Source organism: Anser anser (genome assembly GCF_964211835.1).
Source record: "Anser anser genome assembly, chromosome: 3".
NCBI classification, from domain to species: Eukaryota; Metazoa; Chordata; class Aves; order Anseriformes; family Anatidae; genus Anser; species Anser anser.
In genome coordinates, this window is record NC_139722.1 from 49,432,825 (window position 1) to 49,449,017 (window position 16,193).

A 16,193-nucleotide genomic window follows, 5' to 3' on the forward strand; every position below is an offset into this window, starting at 1 on the left:
AAGGAAACAAGATTTATAATTGTCAGTGACAAATTCTAGTAGACTTTGAATCAATCAGATCTGGTAACTTCAACAGAGTTTATAAAAATTTATTTTTCTTTATCTCTTTCTCAGCAGTTGCTTATATGTACAAAGTTTAGGTGAAAAAAAAAAGAATTTACATATTAACTAGTTTTTAAAATCTCAGTGTCATAAACGACCAATTAGTGCAAAGGAAAGCCGTATTACTCCATCAGAGTAAAATTTTGTTTCTGTGCTTACACGTTAAGGTCAGTATTCATGAAGCCTTAGAAAAATCTTCCTTTGCCACTCCTCTTTCTTCACTTTAAATAAAAGTTTTGTTTAAAAATTAGTAATTGTGACAGTTTGGCCTGACTCTTGATCTGTTATAAATAACTTAGACAACAGTGTATGTTATATGTAGTTCTCCAAGGTCCTAAGGGGGTAAGTAGATACTGTCTAGCTCCCAGTGTTGATTTTTAGTCTTCCTCTCACTTGGGCATAGCAACTGCTGCCCTCTGCTGGCAATACCGACTTTTTAATGTACTCTAGCACAATTTAACCTTTTCTTTACAAAGGTTGAATAACTGTTTTGTGGATCCTATAAGATTTTCTTTAAGTAATTAACTATATCCTTTCATCCAGCTGCCAACTACCAATGAACATAGCGTCTTGATATGATAGGAAAACATAAAACTGATTTTGTGATGGGTGAGGTAAAGAGCAGTGATGTTAAATGCCAAAGGTTAGTACAGAAATGTGTGGAAGTTCATCACTAACGAGTTGCTGGAACCTGGGAAAATAAATCAGCAAAGTACGACCATATGCATATCTTGTTCCCATGTTCACCCTAGGCAACTTGCTGGCCACTGTTAGAGGATATGTAGTTCCAGGTAAATCTTTGGTCTGACTCCAGGGGTTTTTAATTTTTAAAGTAATTTAAATTAAGGTCATTTTTTCTGGCTGAGCTGGAAAACAGAGCAAGGGAATTTGGGTTACTAACCGTTAGGAAGCATACCACCACGTAACAAAGCTAAGAAAATGAATTTAGTATCTGTGTTGCAAAGGCTATATCACTTTTTTTTTGTCTGGAAGTTGTTTACATTTTCTGCAATGGTCGAAATATTATGTTAGTGCAGATTTAATGCAAAAGTAAGGATTGGCAAATGTTGTTCTACTGCAGTAACCACACTGGAGTGACCAGGAGGAAGATCCAGTTCCTGGCTTGAATAGTTTATACTTCAAAGTGAAAGAAGATATAACCAAGTATTGGAAATAAATAAAAATTTTAATTTCCAAAGGCAGCAAGTGATTTAGGAATGTAAATGTCCGTTCTTTAGTCAATTGAATGTCTCCCCAACATGATGGCACAGTTCAAGCTGCCCTGGCAGTTTAATGATTCTGAATCATTTTGAGGGAATCGCTTTCAGTAAGAACTGCTAAATGTATCCACTGTATAATTTAGTGTTTTCTCTGGGATTGTAGGATTGTTAGGTGTGGTTCTAAATAAAAGTACTACGGAGTTGTTCAGAAGTGAGTGTTGTTTTCACTAACTTCTCAGAACTGTGGTTTCCCTTAGTTTGATTTTAATCTTAGCTTTATTCCTAGCAGGAGATAAGCTTTTGCATCTTAGTCTCTGCACTGAGTGTCTGTCTTTTGATTAGCTGCATTTGCTTTAAGGACTTAATCAGTTTCTACACCAAAGAAATATGTTTCCTTATCTAACTTAAGAGTGTATTTTCTAAAATACATTTGGAAACTTCTTTCAGGTGGAAACGTTGTAGTGTAGTAATACTGTTAGCCAAACCTCATTTCAGTTTTATACCTTATTCAGCATGTGTCAGGGCTTAACTTTGGAACGCACTCCCATCAGTGAAAGCTACACAGGCTTTGAAGGTTTAGGTCCTGCATGTTATAGCCCAAGGAATACACCAAACCAAGATTTTTAAAGCTGATTGTAGTCTTAAGGGTTTGCCTTTTTAATTCAATTCTTTATTTCTTAAGTGCCTGAATGTAGGCAATGTTTAAAAGCTTTGTTGCCTACGGTTCTGAAATTTAACAGTAATTGTTAATATTTAACTAGACCTATGACCTGTAAACCCAATATCCATAGTTTCTACATTCTTTTGAAGACTTAAAATACATGTATATGTATAAAAAAAAATGCAAGATCACTTGAATTGTTCTCTAGTAACTTCTTTAAGGAGAACTTATTTTCACACGCACTTCTGATGTATATTGATGTATATCTGTACTTGTTTCTTATGGCCTTCAGTATTATACCTGCTTATACTTTCTTTTTTTTAAGCCCCAGTAGTTTTTGTGACCTTTTCATTGACAAGTGCCATACTTTGGAGTTGGAGCTGTAAATGTGTCAGTGAGGGATTTGAGGGCTGAACGTGCCTTGTGCTGTTCCACCAGTCTGTAGCCAGCTCTGACTGCATGGTAGGTCTTTGAGACACCTCCCTTTTTTAGGTTCAGCATGGTTTATCTGAAGCTACTTAGTAGTTAAGTTCCTCTAAAGCAGGAGTAACTGCTTAATGATAAATGAACAGGAGCATACTCTCGTAAGACTGACATTTCAACTCAATTGGGCTAAAGCAGGGAAATTAGCAAATGTCAGTGAATAAAGGAGTATTTGTATGTGAAAAAAGGAGCTCCGGTAGAACAGGTGCAGGAAAGGTGTACTGAGAGAGTCTAGACTAAAACAGGGTACATGTTCTGGTCATGGGCGGGGTGGGGATGTTGGGGGGGGAGAAATGCAAGAACCTCATCCACATCACTCACTGCCAAATAAATACAAAGAATGGAAAAACACTATTTCAGTTGATAGATAGCATTGTCATACAAGAATAGAAAATGGTTTATGAATACCAAAAAGCTGGAAGTTGTAACCATCTTTGTGCTCATCAAGAATGACTTTCTGAAACAACTTTCCATTATGAGAAATGGGATTATAAAAAACAAACTTCTGTAAGATCAGTCAAAATCAGTTTTCACCTGGATTCTGTGATGAGGTAACCAGAGATAGCAGCAGACTGTACTTGATCCAGAAGGTATCTTCTACCCCACGGTTTATAAATCTCAAATTCCTGCTCTGCAGATCACCCACGTAGGAGTCAATAAAGCTGGAAAATAGCTTACACAAGGGATGTAACAGAGGTATCAGATGATGTGCTATCAAAAACAAAATGCAGTTAGGACATTCCAGAATGACTGTGTAATCTGATTAGATCCTCTTTCTGCGTATGTCGTTGTTATGGGGTATTTTAATTGCAGGATCACATACTTCTCCCAGTGCTTCCCCGAAGAACTGATGCTTCATTCAGGAATGAACTAACTTAGAGGGGATTCTGGGCTTCATAAGAAGCCTTCACCTATAGGGCCCATACCTTGTCTTCTGCATAGGGAGTGAGAGCAGCTCAGAGAGGAGAAAAGCAGTCACCAAGGAAGGTGAATGCTGCATTACATAATTGACTTATATTGTCAATAATACTTGTCTGCACTAGAGTTGGTGCATGATACTGTTCTTATAAGAAATAACAAAAACCTTTTCACTGTTGCTAGTTGTAATTTTCATTTTTCTGGACGTTCTCAAATCTTTGTGGCCTAACCTGCAATTGTTGTGGTTGTAGCTGAAGTCAGCAGGAGTTCTTCTTTGAACTGATGTGATCCATAAACCTGGAGGATCAAATTTCAGAGGTCCTTAGTTTAGGACCCATATATCTTGTATATACTTTTACCATGAATTTCTCTGTCCCCTGTTTGTACAGTAGAGATAAGATCATTTTCTTGATTCACAGCCATAGTTGGGAGATGAATTCCTTACTACAGCTGAAGTACCTAGTTGTTGTAACAAAAGCCGAAGAAGAACAACATAATTCTTCTGCACAAGCATTGGAAAAGTCCATGAAAAATGAGACTTTGTGACACAGCGATAAAGAGGACAAAGCGTGTACTGGTGAATGTGCATTATGTGAGAATCGCTGTTCTGTATACTGGTGGGTCAAGGGTCCTGCAAGAGAGGGGGAGCATCAGTTAAAGCAATTCAAGACCATATATATTCAAGAGATTATGGAGTGCACAGACAACTGTCTAACATCTGACTTTTCAGTTTTAATGATGTTTTTTCAATGTAGCTTTAATTTGTGTGATTAACTGTGGGGGCACTACTGATTTCTTTATTTTTGGTGTTTTCCATCCGAGAGTAGTTAAAACATACTTTAAAGAGTATTTTAAAAGGAAGAGTAATGAATCAATCATTTAATATTTCTACAAGCAGGTTATATAGCTTTATACCAAATGATATTCAAACAGGTTAAAATAATGATTTAAAGTTGCAGGCCAACTCGGAATGCTTAGTTAGGAAACACCAAAACAAAACTGCATGTTATTTTAATCTTCCTTCCCTTGGTATGTCCTCTGATGTGACGTACCTTTTTTTTTCTTTTTTTTTTGTCACAAGACCCCTTCGGTAAAGCTTGGTAAGAAATTTTCCTCTTCATTAAATTCTCAGTTCATTAATAGTGCTTGAAATGAACTTCTCTTCTTTGCCTGTAACTTGCACATCTTTTGGCAAGTTTTGTGCTGCCATCAGTGTCTTTAAATTTCATCACCAAGCTAGCTGTGCTCTGAATGTCTTGTGCTTTTATTTAAATATGCAGTTGCATCACAGATCATGCTTCAGGATTTTCTGTTCCTTTCTGGAATTGTGATCTTGGTTACCTTGATTACCTTGGTGCTCTGTTTTATCAGCCATAGTAGTGATAGCGTGTGGTTCCTTAGGAAACAACAGAAAAGCTCTGTAGTTTTCTGGTTTTGCTTAATGTCTAAGTTGTATATATTATATAAGTTGCAAATATTAGTCTTAAACCATATTTTGTTTTTAGGAAGTTTTTGGAGTATTGGAGTTTCTGCACTAAATTATAGTGATTCTGGATCACAACCCTTCCATATTATATTAGAACTAGCCCTGGAGTATCTTCCAATATCAGCAAACTTAAATTTACATACGTTAGAAAAAGATATTTCATCTTAAGAGAAAAGTGTTTTGTATTCTTCAGGCAATCTCTAAAAGATGAGATACTTTGTTACTGGTGAGTCAACAAAGAAGGATGCTTTATACTTTAATTAATGGAATATATAATAGAAACAGAAGACAACTGACTCTTAAAACAGTCCACAGAGAGCTCCAAATAATAAACATCCTACTTGAACTGAGATGATGGTAGCTGAAAATGCATTAAGTAGGCAGAGAAACAAAAACAAATGAAGGTGAGAACTCAGTCAAGCAGGCTGAAGTGGCGTAAACACTTTGTCGGGAGGGTAGCCCATGTTCGTGCTAATGCGTTTTGCATTAGTACGAAGCGTATAAAACACTGACTCCTGGCATCAGAGTTAATGACAAAAATCTACAACAGTTTTACCATATGTACACGTGCAGGAACAGTAACACAAGAAAGATTCTTACCTGTTAATGTTTCTTGGCAAAAAAATAAAACCACATCAAGTAAAAAAAAGCTGGTAAGAAATGGTTAGTGACAATTGTTATATTTGCGTTATGGTTCTGAAGTTCAGTTTTGATCAATAATTGTTGAAAGAAAAAAGATCAGACGGCACCAGAAACACACACCAAATTAAGCTGTTATTTTTAGATTGCTGTTCAGAGGACCAAATTAATCAGGTTGAACTTCTAGTAAGACAATTACATAGATATAGTGTCAATTAGGAGGATTTCTAGTTTCATTAGCAACTTCAGAGAAACGAATACCTTCATGTATGCTACTGAATAAAATAGAATGCTTTCTGTGACTAAGTGAGGTTCATAAAATAAACTTCATCCCCGAAGTTATACAGAGGGCAGTGGAAAGTGTCTGAAATCATTTGTCACTAATCTTGTCCAAGCCTGTATTGCTGGAGGTCAGGCCCAAGCCAACACTGAGTATCTTGCTGCAATGTGAGCAGAAAGGCCTGTAGGCAATCCTGGAAATTTGGGCGGCAGGCTGTTGGCTGCTGTAATAGTGGAAATCTGTTCCTAGCTGGAGCTTCTACATGTAGAATATACACCCAGCATCTATGGCAGTGGTGTTATTTCACCTTGAACCAATTTTTCTGTCTCCATTTCCTTTGCGGCACGTTGGTATGTGGGTGTTTGTACCAGCTGCATGCTGTCTTTACAAGGGCAACAGGGCAGTGAGGACAAGAAGCTGCAGCATCTCTGAAGAGGAGAAGAAAGCTGTTAGGGTGCCCAGCATCATGGTCTCCTCCATTTACAGCACTGTTAGCGCAGCAGGTGAGGTAAAAAAGCTTCTAAGCAATTGCAGGCAGCATAGAAATTGAGCTGCTACTAAAGTTAGGGGAGTACAACGCAGAATTAGAACTGCCCCCAGTGTTTGCAAGTTTGATGGTTGTTCCTTCTTTTTACAAAAAGTAGAATAAGGCAGAAGGAATTTCAAAGGACTTGTCCAGGATGAGAGCAGGTCGTGTTGAGAACAAGATTAAAAGCTTTGTCTTCATCTCCAAGGTTATGTCTTTCTGAACTCTGAAAGTAGATGGTTTGAGATTGCTTCTGTGTGAAGAACTACAACTGGTGCCAGCTGAACCGTATGTAACAACGGACTGGCTGATGGGGAGCTTCAGTTGCGTCTCACCAGGCTTGAGCCTTGGCAGGGAGGTGCCCGCTTACTCTGTTAAAATAGAAATGGCTGCTAGGCTCAGACCCTTCTGATCGTAACACTTGGCAGTCTCCAAAGGCATGCTTCTGCCAGCATTTACAGAATATTATCACTTAGCACCGGCATAGGTGTTTGAGAAATTCTTGTTAAAACACTCAAGATGATCTGCCTTTTATGTCTTTAATTAGAGGGATTTTGAATTGCCTGCTTTTTGAACTGCAGGAGTAGATTGAGTTCTTGTCTGGCTGTGGTAAAGATGCATATTGTAACCCTCTATAAACTGTGTTTTTTGTGTCTGTATAAAAAAAAAAAACATAAGTTTTTTTTTGTCTTCCTTTCGTCACATTTGAAATGCATTAGCCTTTTTTGTCCTCTACCTTCTTCCTTCCTCCCAAACCCTGGGTTTTCAATTTCCATGTCACCAAGATGTCCAACAAATTCTTACTTGAATTTTACCAAAGTATATATCTTGGTGCAGATTTTGCAAAAGTTTGAAGTTCTTTCATTTCCTCCTTCTTTTTTTCTTTCTTTCATGGAATCAGATTTGAATATTTGAGATTATCTTTGTGAAATGAGGAGGGTATGTTCATATGGTTTAGGGCAGAATATGCATCATGTTTGGAGCAAGAGAGAGTAATTCCTCAGGGTTGTGGGCTTCAGTAGGAGAGTACTCAGGCCCATCGTGTGATAAAAGAATGAACCTGAACAGCAGTGATATACCTAATTTTTTTCCTAAAAAGAGACATGAGAGGTTTCATTCCTTATGTGCAATCAGACCATTGTACCTTCAGGTGCTCAACATACAGGTATATTTGATTTTCTCTGGATTTAACAGTATTTCAGTCCTAAATGTGGAATAAAAACTAACATTACCTGAATAATTTGCTAACCACCAATCTTAAAAACGCCAGTGGCATCCTAGTGTGTTATGCTTTTAGTACTTGCATTGCTTTCTTTTGTACTTGATAAGATTGTTGTCCAGCTAGCCATGACTCGTAGCTGATGGTGAGATATTAAGTGGGCTGTCTCTGCCACGTTTCTGTTCACCAGTTTCTTTGGCTTTCTTGATCATTTCCATGCTTTATTTTATCAAAACATTACAAGTCCAGCAATAGTCGGAGATTGTTTCTATGGGTTTTTTATTCTTATGTCTAAATAAAACCCAAGGTCCTGGTCAAGGATAGTCATTAATAATAATTACCCTTAATTTCTTGAAGAAGGATTCAAATGAAGCAGTTAATGCTTGTCCTACAGCAAGTTAGTTTAGCAATTTTTTATATGAAATATTTTTGTTTTTTAAGATATTAGCAGTATCACAGTGCTTTGTAACCATATTGTACTGTTGGGACAGTGCATTTCATTAACTAGGAAGAGAGTTGTGACGTTATTGTGCAAAATGCTGCTGATCTTACTCTATAGAGTGGTTACATCCAATATATAGAAGTACTCGCACAAGTAAAACTACTGAGATGGGTTTCAGGAGTATGAAGCTTTTTTCCTGAATACTCTTACTTAACAGCTTAAGATAAAATATGGTCTGCAGTACTAATAGGGTAGATCTTGCAGGAAAAAATGACCTTCTGTGTAATGAAAGTCATTTAAAATGAATGTATTTGAATGAGTTACCACTATTTGTCTGTATCTTCTGTTGATGGTTTAGATACACCAATAGAAACCAAAGTTCTTATAGCTTTTTATTTTATCCTTACAGGTGAAGCCACAAACAAAAGAACTGCTACAAATTGTCTTCTTGTCCATTTCCTGTTGTATTCAGTGCTTAGACATAAGATTACTTTTGTTTGAGTTGTTAATAGGTGAACCAAATGTCACTGTACTTAGGATTTAGTAACTAGCCTGTGCATTTGAAAATCTTGCTGCTGGAAAGCATCCTAATAGCTGTTCAAGTTATTTATGCTTTAGGTGGTTGTTGCAGCTTAACCATGTTTATTCTTCTGTGTGTTATGGTTTACAGTGGTTGTTTTGTTTGAGGTTGTAAGGTCATAATCCTGCCAGGGCGCGGAAGAGCCAGATTTCCAATAATCGAACACTGTTTAGGTACAGCAGACAGTTAAGTGAGGACACTTGTTTACCTATGTCAGTAAGGGCAGACTGAAGCTTTCCTGAAGTAAGATAGGAAGGAACAAAAATAATATGATTGGGACTTTTCACTCATTCTTCTGTAACTGTAGTATTACAAGATAAAGTGTTCATGTATCTCTCTCTCATGGGTTTCTATTTCACATGGTTTTTGTTTCAGCCTCTTGGGGCCAGTGACTATTTGGAAATATCAAAGCATTTTGACACAGTCTTTGTTCGTGAAATTCCGCTTCTTACCATGGCAAAAAGGACACAAGCTCGTCGTTTCATTACTCTTATTGATACCTTCTACGAGCATAAGGTGAGAACCAAGCCTTTTGTATATCTGTAGGAATAATATTGAGAGCCCTAAAGCCTGCCTCTTACTGCAAGCCGATTCTATATTAATCATCTGTAAAATGCAAGAAGCAAAGACTGCAAAGAAACATCATTCCAGTTTCACAGAAAAGTCCCGTTACAGTAAAGGCTAATATGTAGGTATTTTTTGATTGTTATGAGTATTCGGCATGACCATAAATATAGGCCAGAGCATGTTTGTCTGTCTTGAATAGGGACGTAATTTCTTTCCTATCTCAAAAAACCAAAGCAAACCAAAAAAAAAAAAAAAAAGCCTTGTCATCATTTTAATAATGAAAGATTGTGTTGCTAACGGTGCTGGAGCTGAACTGAGAATAATCTGTATGGGCAATTGGTCAGGAATCAGTGTCTTCCTGACCAGGGTACAAAGGAGTTAATAGCATAGTTGTGTTATTAATTTTAGAGGAAACAGTCGCTTTAGGCTTTACATTAGGTTGCAGAACTGCTAGTGGAATAGTAATGATAAATTCAACACTTCACTTGGATTTACAGAGGTTTCAATTATGGAAGCAAAATCAGCATTATTAGAACAAGGAAAAAAGAGAAGTTCATATTTAAAATGATTTTTTTTAAGTAATGAAAGGTGAGATTTCATATCTTGTGTGTGGCTGTCTATGCATACACTTAAATATTTATGCAATCAGGAAATATCAAGATTTTTTTCAAGAATGTCCTGGCAAGATGATCAGAAAGGCCCTGATCCAGCAAGGTGTTGAGCTGAGCGTGTGAGCGGTCTCATTTACGTCAGCCAGCTTCCTTGTGCTTGCTGTCTGCGCGAGCCTGTTTGTGGGGACCTGTCCAAAATGCAGACATACACACAGGATCTCCTCCCAGCAGACATGAAAACAACATTTATTATTACTGTAGCAAGCAGTGTGCACTTGAGTATCTTAGGTGAAAGCAGAGTGACACAACTCAGCCTTCAGGGATATTTTGAATTTTGTCATTCTTCAGATGGATATATGCGTCCACTGCACTTACCTAACCATGGGGGGAAAGCAGGCATCGTTTACTAATATTTTGTAGCTGTTAGTCTACAAAAGTAAATTTGATTGAATTCATTGCCCGTATAGCAGATATTCTGTGTATTTAATAGCACGGTTGTGCTGTTCTTTGAGTAAAAGTTACTTGAGGTGTTGTTAAGAAAAAGATCCCATGAGGTTAATATTCCAAGTGACGACGTAAGGTTAATCTTCCATGGCAGTATTAATGAGAGAAAGGAAAAACACCTGGAAAAAAACCAAGATCCTACTTGAAGTTTGCTTTGCATAAAACATGCGTTTCATCCCTCTTCTATAAAGCACAGGTGTTGAATATTGTTGCCTCTTTTCTTTCTTTCAGGTGCGTATTATTTGTTCTGCAGTGACTCCTCTCCAAAGCTTGTTCCTGGTAGAACATGACAGTGGTGAGCTGGAGGACAACAGAGTGTTGATGGATGATTTGGACTTGAGCCAGGTACATGATATTAGCATCGTCTCCCTTTTGTAACAAAATTGGTTTTGGTCTCATAATTACAGCAGCGTTTTGGGAAGAGGAATCAAGTAAACGTTTAACCAGTGATTTGCTGCTTTTTCTGCAGTGTGGCTGTCTCTTCGGTAATTGCACGTTATGTTAGTTATTCATAGTCAAAGAAAATATAGCAATATATAGAACCATTTTGCATAAGTTTTAGGGTCATTTTGATTGTTAATCATTATATCTGTTTAATCATGTATAAAAATACTGATTTAAGCTTAGCTCCAACACTTAAAATACAGAAATAAAAAATGATCTGTTCTACCTCTTTGTAGACTGTACAGAGCTGCCTCGCAAATCCCCACACACAATTTTACATGTTGAATATTCTGTTTTTCCTTTTCCCTATAATCTATTGTTAATGGATTGTCTCAGTCACTGTACAATTAATCCACAGAAAAGTGGAAGTAGATGGTTAGTGTTATCATGTTGTTTTAACTCCAAATTATTACTTTTCTGTGTTCTTTCAGTGGATAGTTTAGCTGAAATAGGTATTTTTGTTTAATTTTAGGAGGTTAATTTTATTTTCCGTTGGTGCCATGATGCTGTCCTTTATTGTCCGCATCTGTAAAGCACTCAGCATAAAGGGTTAGATAGGATGAACTTCAGTACAGCTATGTTTCTCACAGTTTTGGTATTGTTTTTGTGTGTTAACATAGGATTCTGCCAAAGAACTCTCCATGTTTACAGGAGAAGAGGAAATCTTTGCATTTCAGCGTACTATCTCACGGCTTACGGAAATGCAGACTGAGCAGTATTGGAAAGATGGGGACAGAAGTAAAAAACAGTTGTAATTAAAAGTTGAATAAAACCACCGAAAAGTATGCAAAGAAGTAAGACTACAGAATTGGAAGGCTTTTTAGCACAACTGAAATAATAATTGCACTTTATCATCTGGACCATGTTTCTTTGATCAAGTGGTTTTCATGTTTAGGACATGAGGACTGATTTAATTTTCTGTGCCACCAGTGTGTGAACATGTGAAATTTTACCTTAATTTTCTTTCCTGTAAGGCATAACTTCGATGTTCAGGGAGTTTAACTGGATTAGAAAATTTCTGGAGTATTGCTGTAGAGACAAAGTCAGTGGATTACGCAGGGTTCACAGTAGGTTGATAAAGTTACATGAAGAGGGCACTTTGTGGTTCATGCACTACGTCTGTCATGTACAATGCAGTTTGCACAAGAGAGATCAAATGCTTGCTTTATGAAAGTCCTGATGTTCTGTAGCTTTCTCCTAGAATTACTCTGTAGTGTATTCTGTTTTTTCTTTTCCTGTGTGTAGCCATCTGCTGACTTTCAGACTCTAAGAGTTTGATGTAATCAGACTGTTGCTCAGTCTGGTTAATTGAAAACGAGCAGTTTGATCCAAGAGACAAGACTGAGGAGGAGCTTGAAGGTACTTGAAACCTCAGAGGATTAAACCCAAGTAATCATGTATGGTAAAAGAAACTATAAGACAGGGTATACCGTAACATGTAAGTGCAAGTTAATACTTTTCCTGTATTTTCCCGTTCTTGCAAGCTGGGTGTGCTGCATTTACATTACTGATATATTTCTATCCTGAATTATCTCAGGCTTCATCTCTGTGGCACCTTTCACTGCTACTAGCACATCAGCCCTGGTCTGGGGATGGTAGTATGCAGTGCTACTGAGGCAATTAATCATAATACAATACAAATGTGTTTTATGAAAAAGATGAGGTATTAGCCGATTCCCAAAATCACATCACCTATTCTTATGTTTGTTGGAAGCATTCTTCAAGTTAAAAACGCAATTAATTGTTGTCATTCTTGGTTTTAATCTGACTGAAACAAAAGATGGTACTGCTTGTATTGGCTCATGCTCTACTTTTATTAAAAAGAAGAAAGTTTTAAAAGCACATTTTAAAACCCTGAATAGAGAAAAATACTATGCAGATGATCTGAAAAGATTGCCACAATTTCTTATGGAGGAGATATATAACATCATCCACAAATTTGAGGGTTTTTCTTGGATTTTGCAGTGTGACTTTTTCTTGTTACCATATGTATTACCAAGAATATTAGTTTCTGCTTTTATTAAGCCTGATTAAATTGTCTGAATCCTAACCCCCATCACTAATACAGAAGGTTTTTTAAAGGGACTTTTTGGTAGGGGAAGTGGGGACTAGAGAGGTCCTGTGTGCTTGGATGTCTTACAGCAATACAGATGCTTTGGGAGTCGCGTGCTCAAGTCTGGTTTCCTGTTCTGACCACTTCTGTTTGCCCTGGAAGTTACTTGAACTGGCAATACCTGTTATCCAAATACCTTTTAGAAACTATGCTTATCATTTACAATTTGTGCACTATGTTATTCGCACAAGAGTGACTACAACTGAGAATTTTAATGTATATTTATGAAAAATCCAATAAGAATGTATTGCACTTAGATCAATTTTTTAATTCCTAAGTATGTCTTCAGATATTTTATTAAGTTTCTCGACTGAGAGACTATTGAGATTCATGTGGGTGCGTCTGTGTGTATAGACACAGACATGCATAGATGTATACTTCATTCATACGTACATGAACGTAGATAAGCTAATATATATAATTTAAGTGTGTATGGTTATATATTTATACACGTCAGTCTGTACTCATCAGCCTGGCCTCAGCTAGGCTGTAACTGTCCTGAAGTTTCTGCTGAGTCTGGACTTTATCTTCTAATAGAATTCAAGTGCCTCTGGCCTTGTCCAAACCAGAATTTGTTGTGGGAAAATGGGAGGCGGTGCTATGTTCCCTGAAGCATCTTGCATCTAGATATTTATATGCATTATTTAAAAAAGTGTGCGTGTTTAGCTTGTATGTCTTCCTCCGTCATGTGGTGTAAGGGAAATGCAAATAATTGCAGAAATACAGGTGAGACATCTGGGACACGTGAGAGAGGAGTTCTGGCAGGCTTTGTATTCCCACGGGGACTCAGGCCGTGGAAGTGAAGTGGTTTTCCGTGGTCTGTGTGGGTGCTGACTGATCTCGTTTAACCAGCGTCTCCTGGGCAGATACGCTTGTGCTCAAACTGGTGCAGCAAATACCTGATGGTATTTGAGGCTTTTCTGCATTGTGGGCACTGATCCCAAACTTGGATACTCCAACTTTTTGGAAGCACAGCTCCTAACGCAGCGGGCCAGTGGAATCACTGAAAGCCTCCTGGGGTGCAGGTGAACTCTGTCAAGCTGTGAGAGGGAAGTCAAGTTCCCTGAGCTTCCAGAGCCTACGCAAGCTTCCAAAGTGTATTCCTGAACAAAGCCATGGGGCAGTCTGGACTTGGCCAGCAAGGAAGTTTTCTGCTGGGATTCGTTGGTAGGTGCTGGCAGCAATGAGGCAGAGGAAATGGGGAGTACTTCAGAAGTGTTTTGGGGCTGAAAGAGGCTGAAAACAGGAAAAGCTGCTTAAATCGCTGTGCAGTACTTGTGGTTGCACAGGAGAGTGTGGATTGCCGCTTTGAGGTCAGGACCACAGGGAGAGATTGACGGGACCAATTTGTCAGGCAGCCCGGGCGCTGGGGCAGGGAGTAATCCCTGCAGTAACCGCAGAAGCGGCGTGCTTCTGTGCAGCCGTGTCCTTAAAGAAAGCGAGGCCCTGCGTGCTTCTTGTATGGTGCTGCTTATAATTGTGTGGCACGCGTAAAGTCTGCTTCCAACAGGAAATCTGGGGTGAGAGGGCTGCTGCTGAGGCCAGACGGCTTCCAGGCAGTTGGGCACTGTCCGGGATCTGTCACTGAGGCACGATGGGTGGAGCTGGGAGCGACCTGCCCAAGGTGCTCAGTGCTCCGGCAGTCCCATCCCCTGCTGCCTGGCCTGCTCCTCGCTGCCAGGAGACAGCAGCTGTCCTTCGCCTTCTGCTCCCACGTTAAGATGTTTCACTTGCCAAAATGTAAACAGTGAAATGCCTGTGAATGAATTGCACGCACTCCTTAATGGCCTTAAAATTGCTGGATTTATGCTGCGTGCTTCCATCCATCAGATCTGGAATGTTTTTATCTACCCTTTATTCATTCCGCGAACGTTATTGCTGAGTTATTTTAAACATCTTTTTGAGTAACCTTATTGATGTGGTATGAGATTTTGCTGTCATAGTAAGTAAAATCCTTGTGATTATGGACCATGTGAAGCGTTTCATGTTGGCTTATGAAGGCCACGTCCTGGCTGAGAATCTCTTGGTAACTTGTTTCAAATACTCAATTGACGAAGCTGTTCAGAATGCCCAACAATTTAAACTACAACCCCTATGAGTGTAGTTACTCCATCCCTATCGACGATCTATCTTGAAAGCTGTATTTTCAGTTCACATTCTTGTGCTGTAGCTCTTATTTATTTTTTAATAAATAACACAATTGTATCTTTCTAAACTATTGCTTTTCAGTATTTACCTTTGCACAAATTGAGGGAACAATTGCGGTGTTTTGGGGATAATGAGACAGCCTACCGAAGGTCTTCATAGGAATTGAAGATGCACTTCTTGCTGTTGTCATTATTTTAATCTAAAAGGGAAAAAACATTAATGGGTTTTCGTAAGTAAATGTGATCATAACGACACTACAGCTGGATAGATGTCACCAGTTCTGCAGCAGTTTAAACATGAAAAAAATGACCAGGTTTCAAACAGTGCCCAGCATGGTCACCAGGCATCTAACAAGGAGGGAGAACAGTTTCTCCGTCAAGACCTGTCTAAGAGGATCAAGATTTGGGGTTTTCTTTCTGCAGTTGTCTGGAGCTTCGTTACCCCTGCACCTCAGTTTCCTCGTTGATAAAATGGGAATTGTGTTATTTCCTTATTTGCTAGCCCTGGAGTGCTGCCAGGCTTAACTCATTAATATTCTAAGATGTTTTCTGAGGCTCTGGGATGAAAATACTTCAGTAAAGTATGTAAATAGTGCAAAAAATAATTTAGCTACTCCAAGTGGATTAGTTTCCTTGTTTGGGTTACAAAATTAATACCTTCAACTAAATACCATGTGCCTCTTTGCAGAATAATTTTTTTTTGTACAACACGTCTATTTTAAAGAAAAAAAATATGAGGTATGTGATTAAAAACCAAACCAGTTCATGTAGTTTTTCTTCTACCTGTAATGACAGATTTCCTTTATGATTTATTACAACCTTAGCTCCTGTACTTGTGAACTGCAGTGGCTTTGTAAATTTTGTTGAGATTTACATTTGAATGTATACTGAGAATTTTTTAAACACAGAATTGAGTCTAATATATAACAAACTGAACCCTGTTAAATCTGTCTTAATTGAAAATATTTTGTTGTAATAAAAAATAAATCCAGATTTTATAAGCATTTAACTGACTGTTCATGCTGTTTTTCTGTACATGTTCTGAATAGGTAAGAGTTGTGTTAACTCTGCATTGAGCTGTTTGTCGCTGTCTCCATGTGGCAACACCGGGCTCGAGCACTGGCAATTTCTGTGTGCCGGGCTGCCTGGATCAGCCAGAGCACCCCAGGCCGTTGCCATACCCTTGGCTCAGCGTGGGGTAAGCGTATTCGGGGTTTGTAAGGAACGTCCTCCAGAGGAGACTCGGACTTC

The 16,193-nt window shown here is 38.3% G+C and overlaps 1 protein-coding gene across 2 annotated transcripts in view; it reads left to right on the top strand.

Moving 5' to 3' along the window:
* The window catches only part of AFG1L (AFG1 like ATPase), a 70,047-nt gene extending 54,103 nt beyond the window's left edge, over positions 1-15,944 (top strand). For both annotated transcript variants that reach the window (XM_083830192.1, XM_083830191.1), the window contains 3 exons: positions 8,932-9,072; positions 10,470-10,583; positions 11,303-15,944. In XM_083830192.1, the coding sequence (XP_083686318.1) occupies positions 8,932-9,072; positions 10,470-10,583; positions 11,303-11,437 (390 nt within the window). In that variant the 3' untranslated portion in view covers positions 11,438-15,944. The remainder of the gene's footprint in view (positions 1-8,931; positions 9,073-10,469; positions 10,584-11,302) is intronic.
* Positions 15,945-16,193: the final 249 nt, after the last annotated feature.